Genomic DNA, 19,493 nt, shown 5'->3' with positions numbered 1-19,493 from the left:
TGTGTGAGAGAGTATTGCAGTGTGGCAGCTTGTTTCCCGGTGTCCTATCATTCCAATTCCACTCACACAAGACTTCCTGTTGGAGGGGGAGGGAACTTCCTCTCCCTAAGTGTAGGAGAAGTGGGGAAAGCAAAGAATGAAGGAGATGCAAGAAAAGAAAAAGAGATGGTAAAACTAAAGTATTTTGTGTGGGGCAACCTGTAGTATTGTCCTGGGCCTTGTCATATGTACAGTAGTGTACTTATTAGGCAAAAAAAAAAGGGCCCAATAATTTAGATGTTGTCTCAGGCCCATGAATTTTAGTGGTCATTCTTTTCAGAATAAAACTACCGAATTGTATGTACAGTATCTCACAGAAGTGAGTACACCCCTCACATTTTTGTAAATATGTTATTATATCTTTTCATGTGACAACACTGAAGAAATGACACTTTGCTACAATGTAAAGTAGTGAGTGTACAGCTTGTATAACAGTGTACATTTGCTGTCCCCTCAAAATAACTCAACACACAATTGGCCAGTCATTTGGACTGGCGTTAGCCAATAGGACTTCAGGAAAGGTTGGAAGGGAAGGAGTTCCCATAACGGAGAAATATCTCCGTGATGTCTCATTCCCGCTCTCAGGGAACTGAGGTTACGATAGTAACCGGAGCGTTATCTTATCCACTGAAAACTTCACAGGAAAGGTGTGTCCAAGTGTTTGTGACTTAAGTTTCTTCCAGTATGTTGTAAGGTGTCAGTGCGAGGGGGTTAAAACTGATGAATTTCATCATTTAAAGTAGCCTCCATTATTGCTGAACATCTTTGTCCAGCCGCAGTTTCTCACCGTCTTCCTTCCACTTTCCCATGCAGGTATATTCGTAGTAATCTATCGGCCTGTAGGTGAAGCATCTCGCTCTATCTAGAATTCAGAAAGGTGCATACAACACTCATCACACGACCTGAATACATGCTCACGAGGTTTGTTTCAGTTGTGATCTGATTACGTGCTTTGCTCTGGTGACAAACTAGATGGTCTTCTGTATGTGCTGTTGGTAAGCCCTCAAACCCTCAAATGCAACTTCCTCTTATCGACACAGCTGTAAATGCTACGGTTGGTGAGAATGTGAGAGGGCTCTGACATTTTGATACATATTGAGTTTGCCAGTGTGCAGCCCTGGGTGCTTTTACATTACGTTTTCATAAAACAACTTAGACCCTTATTGTTTGATCAGTCATCTTCATTTCTTTGTGTAGTTTATTCTGTAGTTATATATTTTTTCATCTACTTACCTAAAATAACTTTTGATGATTATGGATTTTGGACTGTAGTGTGTTTAAAAGACTTTTAAAAGGTTTTAAAGGTCCTCGTTTTCAACTGTACCAATGCGTTTTTTTGTTGTTGGATAACAAGACTTTGTCACTACATTACATTTTTTTAGTTGACGTGTGACTGATGGTGCTAACGCATGTGTACGTGTCAAACCACTTTTAGAAAAAAGTGTGGTGTCTGTGTCCGCTGATCTAGAATATATTTAAACGCTGGAAGTAGACTCGTCTCTTCTCTTCTGTTAAAATGGCTTCCATCGAAAAGAGTGAATAGTACAACAGAAGAATTGTGTAATTTGGCTTCCTCTTTTTTTAATCTCGATTGTTTCTGCTAAACAGCACTGAGATCAAACAGAGAGAAAATTGAGACTTTTGCTAAAGTCTCCTGCATCTCAGATATTTCTCCTGAGAAAAAGACCCCAGTAATCTAATGCGTCTCTGATAATATTTAGGACAGATCTCAACAGCATCTGAGCTCAGAACATACCAAAGTTTGCAATGAAGGCCAGCTTCATACTAGAGTTTTTGTTGCGGACACGTCTATTTGATTTCAAAATTCAGTTAGTTAAAAAAGTGATTATCAAAGCAAGAAATGGTTCATGTGACCTATAGTGCAGTTTCCAATTGGAATGAAACCAATCTGACTTGTGGAACCTATTGATGACACATAATTTGCAATTTATTATTGTGCATTTCTCATGGCTGCTTGTCTCGGCCCTTGGAGAGCATATCGCATTCTTCGCATCTGTTGTTATGCACCTGCGGCAGATAAGCTCAAGTGCCATTCTGTCTGTGGTGTGGTGGTAAAGAGGGAAATGCTTCCAAAAATAGCTTCTCTTAAACCTTTACCTAGCTACTGTGGTAAACAGTTACTGCTAATGTGATGAAATTGTACATTTAGGGGTACAACGACTTGTCTGTACAATTCTGTACTTTATCTGACCCAAACATTTGAATATTAGTACCTTTAGAGTGGTATTATACCCTTAGGTACTTCTTTGAACATTTTAGGGGTACATAAGTTTCAAAGATATCCCTTGGAGGGTACTGCCCTGGTTGTACCCCTAAAGGTAATTGCACAATTTTTCTAAGATGATGCAAACATACCATAATTCAGTCAAAAAAGTGAAATGTAGAAACAGATGAGAGGGGTGTAATTGAACTCTGGTTCGAAGATAGCATCGGAACCAAATATAAGCCTAAACGTTGGAGATTTTAATATGAATTCAAACATTTCTTTAATTACTTCAAATGACCTAAGCTGCGACCCACATTGATTTCATAGCTCTATGCTCATACTGAATGTCAACAACATTTTGTCTATTTTTATTTGTGAGTTTTAGCAGAGACCACATTGACACTTAAATAAAAGACAACTTAGAACTTCATTAAGTCTCCTGGGCCCGTATTCATGAAAAATCTTAGTGCTAAGAGTTGCTCCTAGTAACAAAATTCTAAGAAATTTCTTAGAAATGTGGGTGTTTCCTCTTATAATTAAAGAAAAGATCCTAGTAAAGAAAAAAGTAATTCAGAAAGCATCTTAACCCTTAAAAGAGGTCTTAAGGTCCAAAATTGTTAGGAGTATGGACGAGGACTTTTAAGAGTTTTTTTGGAAGTGGAGAAAATTGACAAAACATGAAGAGGGAGAAGAAATGTGTTGCAATGCACAATGCATGACAGTGAGTTAATAAGACGCTACACATTAGATCGTGCAGGGATCATGTTTGTGACCGATCTTATTAGAGATGCGCCAACATCTCCGACACCGCGCAGAAATGCCATAGCGCCAGAAATGGAAGTAAATCACTACATTAACTACATTAACATATTTGGCAACTGGAAAAATGCAGCTATGCAGCAGTGATGATGATGAAGTGATGATTGGGGGTTGTCACAACCTTCTATAAGCAAAGTGATCACACAAACAATTACAGCACTTTCAGAACCTTATTGTGTCACTGTTCATTTCCTTTAAAATACGTTAAGTATGACAGCATGGTAAATAAAAAATAAAGAATATGAAGAGTTTGGTTCCAAAACGCTATAAATCCATTTTGATTAATTTGAGTAAAAATGTGTTTTCTTTACCAAGAAAGTGGCAAGATGAAAACCACTATTTTCTGTTTCAAACTTTCACATAGCATCTTTAGGTTATAATAACATTAAAAATTCAAATCCAGATTTTGATTTTCAGAGATTTATTATGAAATTGTATTATTTTTTTCCCCAAAATGCAATAAATCCATGACACGTTTTTTTGTTTTGTTTTTTCCAAAATGCAATAAATCCATTGAATCAATATAAAAGTTATTACACAGAGCCGTAGTTCACTGACAAGCTACGCAATATCACGTTCATAATCGCAGATGAATCGCCTTCGATTATGAACGCGATATTGTGTAGCTTGTCAGTTTAATACGGCTCTGTGTATTAAATGCCGCTCCATCTGAAAGCACGTGTTGGAGATTTACTACTAATCACAGAACCGGCTTTACTGAAGAGATGCGCATGACAATCGCATGCGATTTATCGTGCAGCCCTAATTTTTTAGTTTGTTTGTTGATCACAACGTACAAAATAGATGAGGAAAACTAGGATGCCTGGTGTATTCAAAGCGCCGCAATTACTAGGCTTGTTTGAGATGAGCAAAATCTGCGCAGAACCGATCACCGCGAGATGCATGCCGGTTAGAAAAGTTTCTAAAATATTTTATTTTCTATCTGATTTCATGTGATTATGTATTTAAATGATGCATGATATGTTCCCAAACACTATGGAAATTTACTTTTCAATACCGACCAGATACAATACTGATTTTGGCAGAAACGCAATTTTTTCAAAAATGGCGTTTATCGCGTTTTGGAACCAAACTCTTCATATATATATACATATATAATGTGTGTGTGTGTGTGTGAGAGAGAGAGAGTATGGTAAAACTGGAAAAATTACGCCTGTAATTTCAAAGTGAAGGCTTATAATAGACCCTACTCTTAAAAGCGCTCTTTTATTTCCTTCTTAGACAACCAACCAACCAATCACAGTCTTCAAAATACTGTGTCACAGTTAGCAACGGGGTCAGCCCCGCCTCCTCACTAAGATGAAAGTTTTTGTCTTTTCTTCGTTCAAAGTTGCTCTCAGATTGGTCCTGAATCACTTTTAAGCTGAGACTCCTAGTTAGACATTTTTAAGCTAAATTAGGGGCTCTCTGAGAGGATTCTTAGAATCTTTAAGAATACGGGCCCTGATCTCTGAAAGAGACAACTTTGAGCAATTTTCCTCTGAGTCCTTTTGTCATATTAAAGAGACCGTAGACCAATCTAAAAAAGAGTAAAAGATGGAGGTGTTCACCATGAAGTGCATCTCTATAGTTTATTTGGCTTATAAGTATAGAAGCCAATCAAAAAGTGTTTTTAAGCTTGATTTGGCAAAATTGATACGTTTAGCATGTTATGATTTTTTTCTGCACTTGATGCAGTCTCTGAAACATTCCTCGTTTCTCTCACCCAGCCTGCTCTTCCTGTATTTCCAGTTCTCAAAACCTAAAGAAAACTCTATAAACAGGAGCTGCTTTTCATTACTTACACATGTACTTATTTGCTTTTATTCACTTGTCAACAACTATTCTTTTTTTGTGGTCAGCTGTTTAATCAAACATTTTGTTCAGTCCTTTCTAACAAACATTGAATTTAAAAAGTGGTCAGGACTTTTTCAATACTCACTTTTTCTATTTCTAGACTATTGCATCAGTGCAGATTGAATTACATGTGATTATCTGAACAGAAAATAAGATAATAGCACAAGCCGTTGTTTTTATTTGATGTGTTCTTTATCATCACTTATAATTTATTCATTGTAATTCTGCATATAGACAGGCTGAAGATATGAATAGGATAACAGGCTTGTGGAATCATGGGAAATTCTTGAAGAGACATGATAAAAATGGAAACAATAAGCATGGGTGGTGAACAGTTCGGTATTGTTTTCTCCAGCAAAAATTATACACACCTATTGAAAAGAAAAGCTTGTGATGATTGTTGATTTGGTAAGCGTGACGTCTTTGTCAAGTTTGCAAGTGTGTGTGTGTCTGCATTGTGATATATTCTGATGGGATGTTTATGTGTATCTTAGAGTAAGTTTGGAATATTTTCATGAGGCAGAGAGAAAAGCATAGATTGGACAGATTGTTCGAGGGGTGGAGCTGTATGTGTTGTTAATGTGTTGCCCTTTGCAGCTGGACCCTCTCCCCTCTCAGCAGGAAATGAGGGGGAGGCTTTAGTAGGCCGGAGAGGAAACGCTCTCAAAACTGGCATCCTGTTGATCCACTGATGGTCAGTCAGATAGAAATACAGGACATAGCTTTATACAGCGAAAGAGTGGACATTGTGCACACACATACATTTTCAAGGGGAATTTTAACCGAGAACTTCCCTTTCTCTAGACAGGAAAGAAAAAGGAAGTAACGCTAAAAAGTGTTGTTACAAAATATAAAGTCATTTCACTTTCTTACTGTCTGTTACTTATATAAATGCATTGTGTTTTTCTTTTTCTTGCTCTCTCCATCTTTCTCTTTCTCCCCAGGAAGATGGTGTGTATGGAAAGCTGATGTGCGGATCTGGTGAGAGCCGAATCTGATTACATCAGCCTTACGCTCCCACAGTTCATTCATTACATTTACATACCGACCACTGCGAGAAACATAGTAGAAAACCTTCTCAACATTGACAAACCCATGTCATGTAATAACATAAAGATCATTACCATACAGAGACCCCAAAATCAATTTGAACACTCAAGCTAGGGCTTCACGATTCAAAAGAAAAATTAAATGGTGATATGACTTAGTGTGTGGTTAATTAAACACAAATGAAATAAATACATGTGCTGTGTGTTTTACAGTGTAGCACAGCACTGTGTTGTTTTACACACCATTTGTAAATGTAATGTGTCTGGCTTCTGGTGTCATCTTGCTTCCAGCTGTTTTCAGCTGTGCAAAACAGCTTGTTTTGCTGCTTGATATTGCAAACTGGTGTGTCTTACCTTATTAATTTAATGTATTGTCTTAACTATGAACACACTGATTTGTAGTGCAAACAGTTTTACTGTTTACTGCACTTTGTTATTCTTCTCGTTATTTCTCTACGGCGGCTAATGACCCGGAAGTCTTGCACATTTACAGAAAACAGCTTGCTTCTGCATTGAAAAATAAGGTGGATAGCATGCTATATATATATATATATATATAGAGAGAGAGCGAGAGAGAGAGTTATTTTATACATTTTTAATAACAATTTGATTCCCCCCCCAAATCGTGCAGTCCTAACTTAAAGGGTTAGTTCACCCAAAAATGAAAATTAGCCTGTGTTTTACTCACCCTCGAGAAATCCTATGTGTATATGATTTTCATCTTTCAGACGAATCCAATCGGAGTTATATTAAAAATTGTCCTGGCTATTCCAAGCTCTACCATTGCAGTGGGTGGGTGTTTTTTTCAACAATCCACAAGACGTGGACCATAAAGCGTAATTTTTCTTTACAAATCCTCGGTTTGTACTTCTAATTCATGACCGGCGTTTTGTTTTGTTCTCTCTCCTCGTTCATCACTAATCACGCAACGCCGACGTCCTACGTCATCCGCCGGAATGGCTTCCGTGTATGACAGGTAGCGGAAGTGATAGAAAAGTGTTTATTATGTTTGAAATATGGATATTTTTCTTACAAAAACGCATGGATTCGCTACAGGAGGCCTTTATTCACGCCCCGGAGCCGTGTGAGGCACGTTTTATTACGGATTGCGCGCCTTATTTGACGTCTTGTGCACTGTTCAACAGAAACACCCACCCACTGCAATGATAACGCTTGGAGGGGCCAGGGCAATTTTTAATTTAACTCTGATCGGATTCGTCTGAAAGAAGAAAGTCATATACATCTAGGATCCCTCGAGGGCAAAGGCTAATTTTCATTTTTGGGTGAACTAACCCTTTAAGTCACACCTTAAACCCAATGTTATTGCATTAAATATCAAGTAACCTACTAAATAATACTGTGTCTAATTAATTCTTCTTTATCTTGTTTCTAGCTTCCAGCTGTTTTCAGCTGTGCAAAACAGCTTGTTTTGCTGCTTGATATTGCAAACTGGTGTGTCTTACCTTATTAATTTAATGTATTGTCTTAACTATGAACACACTGATTTGTAGTGCAAACAGTTTTACTGTTTACTGCACTTTGTTATTCTTCTCGTTATTTCTCTACGGCGGCTAATGACCCGGAAGTCTTGCACATTTACAGAAAACAGCTTGCTTCTGCATTGAAAAATAAGGTGGATAGCATGCTTTTAGCACAATACAACATGCACCAACCATCTTCCTAAACTTTGTGTGAGAAGTGCTTATAAACCGGCTATTGTCCGCAAAAGAGAAGTTTTAAGGTCTCCCTGTGGTTTTCCACTGAAATAAAAGCTTGATGGTTTAAAATAATATTTGAAAGCTCAGAAATTAAGACTAAAATATTAGTATTTAAATTTTACAGCTATTACAGAAATTATTATAAAATATTCAGTTTTTTATTTTACAGTAAAATATTACACTATTACAATAGTAATAAAAGTTTAATGCTTATTTAACTTTTAACCCTTAAATTAAAAGAAGAAAGTCATATACATCTAGGATCCCTCGAGGGCAAAGGCTAATTTTCATTTTTGGGTGAACTAACCCTTTAAGTCACACCTTAAACCCAATGTTATTGCATTAAATATCAAGTAACCTACTAAATAATACTGTGTCTAATTAATTCTTCTTTATCTTGTTTCTATGGGAAGAAGCTCTGTTTCCAGGGTGATGAGCTGTGTGCTTTAAAAATATTGAATATTATGGGCTGTGCTTGCTGTAAGCAGAGGAAGGCCAGTAAAGCTGTGTCGAGTCCCAACTCGTGTGACACAGGCAATGGGACCCAGGCATTAGAACCCTCCCGTTACATCGCAGATCCCACTTTTAATTCTGGGATTATCCCCAACTTTAATGATTTTTCCAACCCTGCTCCCTCATCCAATTTCAACTCGTCCCGCCCAGCCCCCATCACAGGTGTGTAAAAGTGTCTGTTGAGGTGTGATTTTCCGTGTTGTATCATGACAGAGTAGATAACAGCGTTACTTCCCTTAAACCAATTATGTTGTGTGTTTGTTCAGGAGGCGGTGTAACGCTCTTTATAGCCCTTTATGACTATGATGCACGTACAGAGGATGACCTGAGCTTCCAGAAAGGAGAAAAGTTCCATATTATCAACAATACGTGAGTTCAAAGCAGGACAGTTAGAATAAGATTCACACAGTCTTTTAAAACCACAAATAAACCACAAATACCAGACATTTCTAACTTTTTTGCCTTGCTTCTCTCTCTGTTGTTCCCCTTGTCCCTCTTTCTGTCTCATTTCCTTTCTTCTCGTCTGTTTGTACCACTTTTTGATATTTTTTTTCTCTGTCCCCTGTCCCTCCACAGCGAGGGTGACTGGTGGGAGGCTCGTTCTCTGGACACAGGGAAGTCTGGCTACATTCCTAGTAACTATGTGGCCCCTGTGGACTCCATACAAGCTGAGGAGTGAGTTACATGTGAACATGCTATTTCAGGAATTTATAATGACATTATATGCAAGCTTTAAAGTGCATTATTGGTGTTTGTCCACACAGGTGGTATTTTGGGAAGATGGGCCGGAAGGATGCAGAACGACAGTTGTTAGCGCAGAACAATCCTAGAGGGACATTCTTAATACGAGAAAGCGAGACTACAAAAGGTAAATGATTTTAAAGTTAATTTATCAGTGTTTATATTTACATTTTGCATTCAGTAGAGAGACATATATGTGATGTTATGTAGTATTGTGAATAATCTCTTTTTTTTTTTTGTAGCTAACATGTTAACACATTCATTTTTTTAAGGAAAGAAAATAAATTGTGCAATTATTGGTTTCTGCAGTTTGTGTAAATGGGAAATATATGTGCATAAATGCTACCATTCAAAAGCTTGGGATTAGTAAAAAAAATTTGAATGAATGCTTTTGTTCAGCAAGGATGTATTAAATTGATCAAAAGTAACAGTACAGACTTTTTACTCTGTTACAAATGGTTTCTATTTCAAATAAATGCTGTTCTTTTTAACTTTATATTCATCAGAAAATAATTTATATATATATATATATATACAGTATATATATTAATATAATTAATAATAAAAAATATATTTAAATAATAAACGGCTATATTAAATTGTAATACGGTAATATTTCACAATATTGCTGTTGCCGACCCCAACTTTTGAACAGTAAATGAAAGTGTCAGCAGTGTTTTAAACTGAACTGTTAAATATATTTAAATAATCCTTTGAATTAACATTTATAGCCTACTATTAGTGCATAGAAAAACATTTAGTTTACATAATTTCTCTTACAGTGCCATTCAGAAAGTACAACGATAGGAAACATGCAAAAAAAGCTGGAGAAATATCTGCACAATAATGGTGCTCAATACTGTAGAATAATGGAGGTTCTGTAATGCAGTTTATTTCAATAGAAGCCCAGAACGAGAAGTTCAAACAAAATGACACAACAATACCTAAATGCCAGTGCAGTTGTTTATTGCTGACTGAAAAGAAATTTGTTAATTCTTTCTAATATTTTTTTATTAATAAAAATGGTTTTAAATCCATTGATTTCATCTCGCCAACAAATTTGAGAGCATCTTTTCGCCCCCTCTTTAGGAGCATACTCTTTGTCGATCAGAGACTGGGATGATGTGAAGGGCGATCATGTCAAGCACTATAAAATTAGGAAGTTGGACAATGGCGGTTATTACATCACAACAAGGACACAGTTTGATACCGTCCAGGAGCTGGTGGAGCATTATACAGGTCAGTGCAATACATGTACACCTCACCCTTAACATACTGTGATTTCAAAATGCATGACAGTACTTTTCAAAGTTTTTTTTTTATATAGATTTTGTCTATATTAAAGAATTTCCTCAGAAGGAAGCATTGTTTAGTGGCTCTGTATGTGGCGTGTTGGTATTTACTGCGAATAAAGTTATCAGCAGGTCAGTTTATCTTTGCCCATCTTCATTTCCTCTTTTGTTGCCCAATGACTTCTCTGCTTCGGCTGAGTGCATAATTTTGATCAGTTCTGTTAGTGATGCCCCTACTCAGCCTGTCAGTCTGGCGCTATCAGCCTTCCTGTTTCACTGTTATTGTTGAATCTAGTCACTCACACACACCCACATGCACATATACTCTCATGAATACAGAGGTTCTTCTCAGATAGACCACTTCAACTGTAAAACTAAAGTTGGGCCACCTACCACCCCAAATATGGGGCAAACCATTACCACAGAACAGTTACTTTCAGTTTTAAGTGCTAAACAATTTTCCCTTAGTTTCTACTCTACGTATTGAAATTTACTAATCTAAATTTTTACCAATCTGCTGCTTTAATTGAAATGAACTGGAGTAGTGCTGATCCCTAATTAATAAGTTAGACTGAACACTAGCATACACTGATGTACACTACCGTTCAAAAGTTTGTGATCAGTAAGACACACTGAATTAAATAAAAGTGACAGTAAAGACATTTATGATGTTTCAAAATATTTCCATTTCAATTAAATGCTGTTCTTTTGACATTTCTGTTCATCCAATAATACTGAAAAATATATCATGATTTCCATAAAGATATTAGGCAGCACAACTGTTGCTTGAGGACCAAATCATCATATTCGAATTTCTGAAGGATCATGTGGCGCTGAAGACTGGAGTAATGATTCTGAAAATTCAGCCTTGCCATCACAAGAATAAATTTGATTTTAAAATATATTCAAATAAAAAACACATATTAAATTATAATAATATTTCACAATTTTACTGTATTTGTGACCAAATAAATGCAGCCTTGGTGAGCATAACAGGCTTCTTTCAAACAGTTGTAGACAGTAAAAACACTATCACAAATTGATGTTAACACAATAAGTGTTGATATGAGCTGATTAATCCATCTGGTCTTTATACTACAATAATAATTATTATTATTATATTTCATAGAATTATAATTGCTATACTATAAAATAATACTTTACATGATTTAACACCTTTAGCATAACTCAACCCAGCAACAGTCTGACATGCTGCTACAGCCACTGACTGTCAGTGATCTCTGTCGCCCTCTGCTGAGTGAACATGTATCATTCAGGTTTTTCATGCATATGTGTGCTTGTGAGTGCTGCTTTAATCTGATTTGGACAGCATTTTGTGTATTTGTAAATGTTTGTTTTATATAGCCTGCTGTTTGTGTCTTCTTTGCATCTCTGTCTCCTCTCGTATCTATCTGTGTCTTTCTTTTCTCCGTACTCTGTTCTTTAGAGCGTGCAGCAGGGCTGTGCTGCTGTTTGATTGGCAGCTGTAGGCGGGGCATGCCTAAGCTGGCTGACCTGTCAGTGAAGACTAAGGATGTTTGGGAGATTCCCAGGGAATCACTTCAGCTCATTAAGAAACTGGGCAATGGCCAGTTTGGTGAAGTGTGGATGGGTAGGAACCACTAAAAGCATGGGAAGGAGGGAACAAAACTCGCACGCCTTGCCCATCCTGCCTGTGGTACAGAGCCTTGCAATTTATATAAAATTTTTTAAAGAGCTAGTTCATCCAAAAATTAAAATTCTGTCATCGTTTACATCGTTGCTCTCATGTCGTAACATGATTGACTTTATTTCTCCTGCGAAACACAAAAGATATTTTAAAGAATGTTGAAGGGGTGGACAATATGACCAAAATCTTATATCACGATATGAGTCATTTGATTTCATGGTAATGGTATATATCACAATATAGTTATTTTTGCTTTAAATAAGGTCTTTATGATATCAAAATCTTTGATACCATAGCAATTTCATAATTCTTGTCACCAGTGTCAATATCACAAAAGAACTAATACTATCCTAAATTTAAGAAAAACTAACTCCAGCTCACTGAAGACAAGTAAACAGCGATTATGTAAGAATAAGAAACTAATTACAAGCAATTGGACAAATAAACTACAGTAGAACAAATAAGAAATGCTACACACATTGTATAAAGTAATCAAATGCATAAAAACACTGCATATTCTTCACTGTATAAATTAAATATATTTCTTCTTATTAAAGTTACAAAAGGGATTTAGTCAAGAGCAGTGAGAGATTTTCTCCCTTTTGTTGTTTGATTAACATGAATGACAGACAGGAATATCAGACTGCTGTCACTTTAAGAGCTACCTGGATCCAATATACTGTGTTGCACATGTGTTTTCTTTCTTTTGTCTTTCATACAGCGTGCGCATATAGCAAAATGAGTTCTCCCACTGCTGTTTGTGTTTTAACGGCTTAAAATCACTTGTTTTTTTAACATCAATTCCATGCAAACGATAAGTTTTTATGACCACGTAGCACAGCAACATCACGTGAGTGTGTAAAGCAGCAGAGATGATAGTCCAAAATCTCTTCAGGTTGACAAATTTCTACTGGTTAATCGTGTCTACCAGTATATCGCCCACCCCTAGAATTTTAGGGAAAAACAGAATTTTTTCATTTTTGGTGAAATATCTCTCTAAATGATTCTCTCATTATAAGGCAATTATCCTGTGTTTATTTCAGTTGAAAAAAATCTTTAAAAGTTTACAATAAAATGTTTTAGAATACTTCCATTGTAGTAAACTGTGAAAAGAGGTCCAAACTATTTTGCAAGGCGCTGAAGATGAAGGATTGGAGGTCAGGGATATAACGTAAAGGCTGTGCTGTTTTTGTTCTCTCCCTCTGGTCCTTCTAACATTGCATGCCACTCTGTTTCCCTCCTTTTCCATCCCCCCTCCCTCTTTCTCTCTTTCAACACCTCCAATAGGTAGTAATGATGGTTTATGTTGCTACTTGACTAAAGCCTGTCCAAATGCCACGCCCCAAACTATGGGTTTAGGGCGGGACGCCTGGGAGATCGCCCGGGAAACATTGCAGCTCAACAGGAAGTTGGGTCAGGGTTGTTTTGGCGACGTCTGGATGGGTGAGAGGGATACGACGATACCCAGTGTTGATCTCCATGTCTGCATTTGCTAATGCTACAGCCAGTGTTTCCAAAGGCGCACTGGCTTTCTTCGCCACTTTAGCATGTTTTCCTATGTCTGTTTTAATCAATATGTTTTCTAAAATTTGGTCAATGCAGTCATAATGACAAGAGAATATGAAAAGGTTTGTGGGCCGTTCACAATGCTGAACATTCAAAATGCTGTGATTGACCCTGCTTTGCCAAGCATCAGTCTATGGTTCTGAACTGTCAGCTAATCCCCAATATAGTGCAACGTCAGCCAAACCTCAATAGCATTTTAGCACTGTGTCAATGTTCATTGTGATATTAAAAATGCAACAGCACTTTCGAATTAAAAAAAAAAAAAAAAAAAGTTCAGCTCTTTCCCAGGAGCTGAGTGTTGTGTTGTCTGCAGCAATCCCAGCTTCCTGTTGCTTTGGTGTGTGGCCATATTCCATCTGTTTCTCTTTATCCCATTCTTTCGTCCCTTAAACGTCCCTTTCGTCCCTTGCCATGTTTAAATAGCTCTTCCAGCTGTGTCTGACACTATTTCAATGTGTAGGCATGTGGAATGGCACAACTAAAGTTGCAGTGAAGACCCTGAAGCCAGGCACCATGTCTCCAGAGGCCTTCCTGGATGAGGCCCAGATCATGAAGAGGCTCCGTCATGATAAACTGGTACAGCTGTATGCTGTGGTGTCTGAGGAGCCCATCTACATCATCACTGAGTTCATGAGTCAAGGTATGGACAGTTATAAGAATGTCGTCTGAGTGAATACAAAGCCAAAATGTTTATATGCATTAGCATTCAAAGGTTTGTGGTTGGTAAAATGTTTTAATGTTTTTGAAAGAAATCTCTTATGCTCATCAAGGCTGCATTTACTTGATCAAAAATACAGCGAAAACAGTAATTTTGTGAAATATTATTTCAATTTAAAATAACTATTTCTGTGATGGCAAAGCTGAATTTTTAGCAGTCATTACTCCAGTCTTCAGTGTCACATGATCCTTCAGAAATCATTCTAATACGCTGATTTGCGATTGAAGATACATTTCTTATTGTTATCCATGTTGAAAACAGTTTTGGATGCTTAATATTTTTGTGGGAACTGTGATGCATTTTTTCAGGGTTCTTTGATTAATAGAAAGTTCAGAAGAACAGCATTTATTCGAAATGGAATTGTCTTTACTGTCACTTTTGATCAATTTAATGCAGAATAAAAGTATAAAAAAATGTACTGACCCCAAATTTTTGAATGATAATGTATGTTTCTGTATTATATAAATATTACAAAATAATTTAAATTAAATAATTTATTTTATATAAAGGTATATGTACAATTTTTCCTTGATGCTTTTGTGATTTAGGAAGCTTGTTGGACTTCTTGAAAGATGGAGATGGCAGAAATCTAAAATTGCCTCAACTTGTGGATATGGCAGCCCAGGTAAGGCTCCTCAGTCAACAAATATCTAGCAAAAATGTATTATCCATTACTGAGACAGTCCTTCAGAAGTGTTGTCACATGGTTAAGTTTGGAACCAAGAACCATTTCTTATTTAGAACAATTCCTGAACAAATTAATCTTGTAATATATCATAATCAAGGCCGTAGATATTCAGATCCTGGATCGATTAAGGATTCAGCCTGTAGGATTTATATTAGCATGAAATGTACACAACTGGTTATAAGAGAACCATGTACCATAGACATTCTGCACAGGGTCAATCACTCTAAAACCTTCAAACCATAGAAGACATAAGATGCCTCAAACAAATATGCCAGTCCTTCAGATAAGCTCTAAGAAGCATCTTGAGAGCATGTCTTTATTAAAACTATTATCAATCTCCCTTTTTAAGTATGGTGATGAAAGTGCTTTTATTTCTTCTAGATTGCTGCAGGCATGGCCTATATTGAGCGGATGAACTACATCCACAGAGACCTGCGAGCTGCCAATATCCTGGTTGGAGACGGTCTGGTCTGTAAGATTGCAGACTTTGGGCTTGCTAGACTTATCGAGGACAATGAGTACACAGCTAGACAAGGTCATTCACAATCTATGACCCAAACTTGATCTTAATCTACTCAGCATATTTCTACAATCTGCCAGAGTTTCCTCCTTTATTTGATACTATCAAACGTTATTTATCTCTTCCTTGGCCTCTACTCGATTTCATTCCAGCTCATTTTGTTCTAATATTCATTTTACTGCACTACAATTTTCATCTTTCATTACTCCATTTTGGACTGCTATGCTTTCTATTTGATCTGTAATTTTCATAAATCATGATTCAATGTGCTGAACAGATTGTCTTGATTCTCGTATTATAGGAGCAAAGTTTCCGATAAAGTGGACTGCCCCAGAGGCTGCTCTTTATGGTAAATTTACCATCAAATCAGATGTGTGGTCTTTTGGTATCCTGTTGACTGAGCTCATCACCAAGGGCAGAGTGCCTTACCCAGGTGTGTCTTCACTGAACCACTATGGCTACACTTTTATACACTGTCTGTTTGCTCCTTTCTCTTGTATACAGATTAGGGCTGTGCAAAAAATCTGTGATTAGTAGTAAATCTCCATCACGTGCTTTCAGATGGAGCAGCATGCGCATGACAATCACATTCTATTTTTTTGCACAGCCCTAATACAAATATAAACTTTTTATTTTAAAATTTTTATTTTTATAGTTTACATAAAAACATTAGCATTTTAAGTGTTTTTAATAAAAAATAAACTAATTTCAAACTGTTTTGATGTTCTGCATTTTGTTAACAAGATAAAAATCAAAAATAAAATATTAATATTTAGTTCGACCTATAGAGAGTGACAGTCAACATTTTCTGAAGGTTAAGCACATTGTTTGAAAGCACTTTCATTTGTTGAATTATAGAAAAAAGGTTTATTTGTTTTTTTCCCCCTATTCATGTGGATCACCTGTTGCTGCACAAATATGTTTTAGTTTCTGTATGTATGAATTTGTGTAGGGATGAACAACAGAGAGGTTCTGGAGCAGGTGGAGCGTGGATATCGAATGCCGTGTCCGCAGGGCTGCCCGGCATCTCTGCATGAGTTGATGCTGCAGTGCTGGCGGAAGGATCCTGACGAGAGGCACACCTTTGAGTACCTGCAGAGCTTCCTGGAGGACTACTTTACTGCTACTGAACCCCAGTACCAGCCTGGAGAAAACCTGTGATAGACGCATATACACCTAAGTGCATTAGCTCAATATATCCTTCAGGAAAGATGCAATTGCCTTTACTTTCTATCACAATACCTCCATAAACTGATTTTGATCCATGGCCCTGCAATCACAAGCTCCATCTGAACATGCTTTAGTGCAATTCCTCATTCTGTACTTCAAACTGAAAAAAACTTTCCAAGATACTGCTCTCAAACTGCAAGATTGGGTCACTTTATAAGTCTGAAGTAATACAATGGTCAATGTTAATGTTGGTTCTTTAACTTAAAATACAACAGCACATATTAATACACCATATTAATGCTTCATCTCTCCATTAAAACAATAGCAATTAGTTACCTATTCAATCGTATTACTATATCCACCACTGTATTTGAATGTTCTGTCTCTTGTAGATTATTCAAGTCATTTCTAATGGGTGCCTAGTGGAGAACATTTTGCTCTGATATACAGGTAGAACATAAGAATCTCTACTAGGCATTCAACAGTGACCTGGATAACTGAGATTTTTTACAGGCTTATCTAATCGGTGGTATGTTTTGTGATTAATGTGATATACAGGTCTAAACTCCAATAACAGAGAAAGCTCTTCCAGCTCAAGAGCAAGGCCACATGAACCTTTTTTTTTTAATTTAATTTAATTTTTTTTTTACATACGATTCAGCTTCTGAATGTGCATTTTTGAATGGAACAATTCAGTCTTTCCTTTTTTAACTGGCAAAAAGTAAACAAAAATGAAATCTTTAAATAATAGTGTATAAGTCTCAATGCACAGCTAGCCAGGATGTGCCTTGAAATGTCTTTATAGTCTTGAATTTGTTTCTCTAGGCCGTGATCACTTAGCTAGTCATGTTATTGCTTTCTAATAATCCTTTTTGTTTAACTTCAAATCTAACAATCCTGTATTATCTTATTAGAGAGCAGTTCTGTTGTATAATAGTGGGCTTTATTGTGCCTTTAAAGACACTGTATTGACATTCAGAAAAGACTTCCTTAAGAGCTGTCTTTTAAAATGAGAAGAAAACTACTGTTTTTTTATTGTTTCCTGCATTTTACACTGTATTTTACTTTTTACTTCATATCTCAATGATTTGGTTTATAATTTAAGTGGATATCAAAGCTGTGCCCTTATTCGGGGTCAGTGATATTCTACAGGGATAGACTGTAACCCTGAACTGAAGAATGTGTATTACAGTTATGTAATGTTTGTGCCATTTTATTATACTGAGCTTACTGAACCCATGCGTCTTACTTGTTTCTTTTACTCTGCATGCACATCATACACTTGCAGGATGCTCTCACCTTTATTTATATAGTGCTTTATACAATAAAGCAGCTTCAGTAATGAACAGAAAAATGACAGAATCATTGATTCAACAGGCAAATCCAAATTCTGCTGTAAAGAATCTCAAAGACAGAAAAACGCTCAATTGCTCGCGGCTGCATTAATATGCGCTCCACTTTACTGTCCACAAGATGGCAGAAGAACCGATGTGGAGACTTGGAGATGTGCAGGGTTTAGTATGCAGTATTGGTTTATTAATTATCCTGCTGGGGTTTGTAGTCATGATGGTACATCCTGTACCTGCACTGAGCTGGCACTTTGTTCTTGCTGCAGATTTGAATTTTACGTTTATAAATTAAACCGCTTGTTGCATCTACATTTTGCTGCAGCAGGGTAGCGTGTTCCTCTGCAGCCCTGGGGATGTGTGTGTTGATGATTAATTTCTAGCACATTTCAGCATTTGTCCCCATTTATAAAAATCAGATGTTATGGGGAAAAAAAAGGAATATAGGTGGTGGAGCAGGTACTTAACAGCTGTGTAGCTTCAGATATGCAAATTATTGTAGCTTGACTTTGTTTTGAGCTGAATTTCTTCGTGCAAGCTGTGTTTTTAGATTTCAGGCTGTTTATTTCTCATTTAGAATACACATCTATTAAGTAAACACTTCTTCCCGAAGTTATTTAATTTTCTCTCTCTCTTTTTGTATGAAATTTTCTTTTATTATTTGAACACTTTTTAAACGTCTACCCGTTTTATAGTGAGGTGCAAAATGTTTTATTTTTCCAACATAATATGAAGCTCAATGTCCCTAACCTGTGTATGAAAATACTACTGGCATTGTGTATGTGTCTATATAATGCTATAATCAAAACAACAAAGGAGTTCTCTGGGGGCCCACCGGGTGCTATAGGCGCAGCACAACTGAATACATCAATGCAATTAAATAAAACTCCAATTAGTCACAGTGCAATGTTATTAGGACAGCCAAAGAATATAGATATACATTTCTCCAAGTCCAATTTTTTAAATGGTAAAGGGAATGTTGAAAGAGCTTGGACCATGAAAGAAAATTCAAAGAAAATTTGATTACTGGAGAGTAGAGGAGAGACACTATTGGACTGTGATCTTTGACAATGTCTAGATCTCTAATAGATTCAGCTATTATATTATTCACGGCCCACAGTTCTTATAAAGGACGTTATATATTGTGTTCCATCATTAAAGGACATCATTCAGTTTTTAAAGAGATAGTCCACCCAGAAATGAATCACCTTATGTTGTTCCAAACCTGTATGACTTTCTTTATTCCATGGGACACAATAGAATACGTTGGGCATAATGTTAGTGACTGACAGCCTCAGTCACTGCTCGGTTTCATTGTACCTTTACAAAAAAAAAAAAAAAAAAGGAATAAATATATGTTAAAGCACACGCATAAAGTTTTTAAACATTAAATTAAGTAACAACAACTGAGAAATGAGAGACTTCTCACTACTAGATATTCTCAGGTACAGCCACGTGTACACACATGTGATATGTGGACTGATTTGTCAGTGGTGTGTGGAGTTGTGTGGGGTGTGAAGTTCTCCATCAGAAGACTGATGGCAGCTTTAGCATGTGCAGC

General features: G+C 36.7%; 1 protein-coding gene across 5 annotated transcripts in view; it reads left to right on the top strand.

Annotated features, from left to right (window-relative positions):
* The window catches only part of LOC107697055 (proto-oncogene tyrosine-protein kinase Yrk-like), a 21,746-nt gene extending 3,924 nt beyond the window's left edge, over window positions 1-17,822 (top strand). The window contains exons 2-13 of one of the 5 annotated variants that reach the window (XM_016497696.1): window positions 5,887-5,923; window positions 8,123-8,384; window positions 8,489-8,591; window positions 8,799-8,897; window positions 8,987-9,090; window positions 10,053-10,202; window positions 13,212-13,367; window positions 13,951-14,130; window positions 14,757-14,833; window positions 15,278-15,431; window positions 15,718-15,849; window positions 16,369-17,822. In XM_016497696.1, coding sequence (XP_016353182.1) covers window positions 8,174-8,384; window positions 8,489-8,591; window positions 8,799-8,897; window positions 8,987-9,090; window positions 10,053-10,202; window positions 13,212-13,367; window positions 13,951-14,130; window positions 14,757-14,833; window positions 15,278-15,431; window positions 15,718-15,849; window positions 16,369-16,577 — 1,575 coding nt within the window. In that variant the 5' untranslated portion in view covers window positions 5,887-5,923; window positions 8,123-8,173 and the 3' untranslated portion in view covers window positions 16,578-17,822. Of the gene's footprint in view, window positions 1-5,886; window positions 5,924-8,122; window positions 8,385-8,488; window positions 8,592-8,798; window positions 8,898-8,986; window positions 9,091-10,052; window positions 10,203-11,702; window positions 11,868-13,211; window positions 13,368-13,950; window positions 14,131-14,756; window positions 14,834-15,277; window positions 15,432-15,717; window positions 15,850-16,368 lie in introns of all 5 variants that reach the window. The other 4 variants (XM_016497695.1, XM_016497694.1, XM_016497693.1 and 1 more) reach the window with 4 other exon arrangements.
* Window positions 17,823-19,493: the final 1,671 nt, after the last annotated feature.

Source organism: Sinocyclocheilus anshuiensis, unplaced genomic scaffold (assembly GCF_001515605.1).
Source record: "Sinocyclocheilus anshuiensis isolate Anshui unplaced genomic scaffold, SAMN03320099.WGS_v1.1 scaffold1396, whole genome shotgun sequence".
NCBI lineage: Eukaryota > Metazoa > Chordata > Actinopteri > Cypriniformes > Cyprinidae > Sinocyclocheilus > Sinocyclocheilus anshuiensis.
Note: the sequence above shows the minus strand (reverse complement) of the source record. Positions and strands in the feature narration are given on the sequence as shown.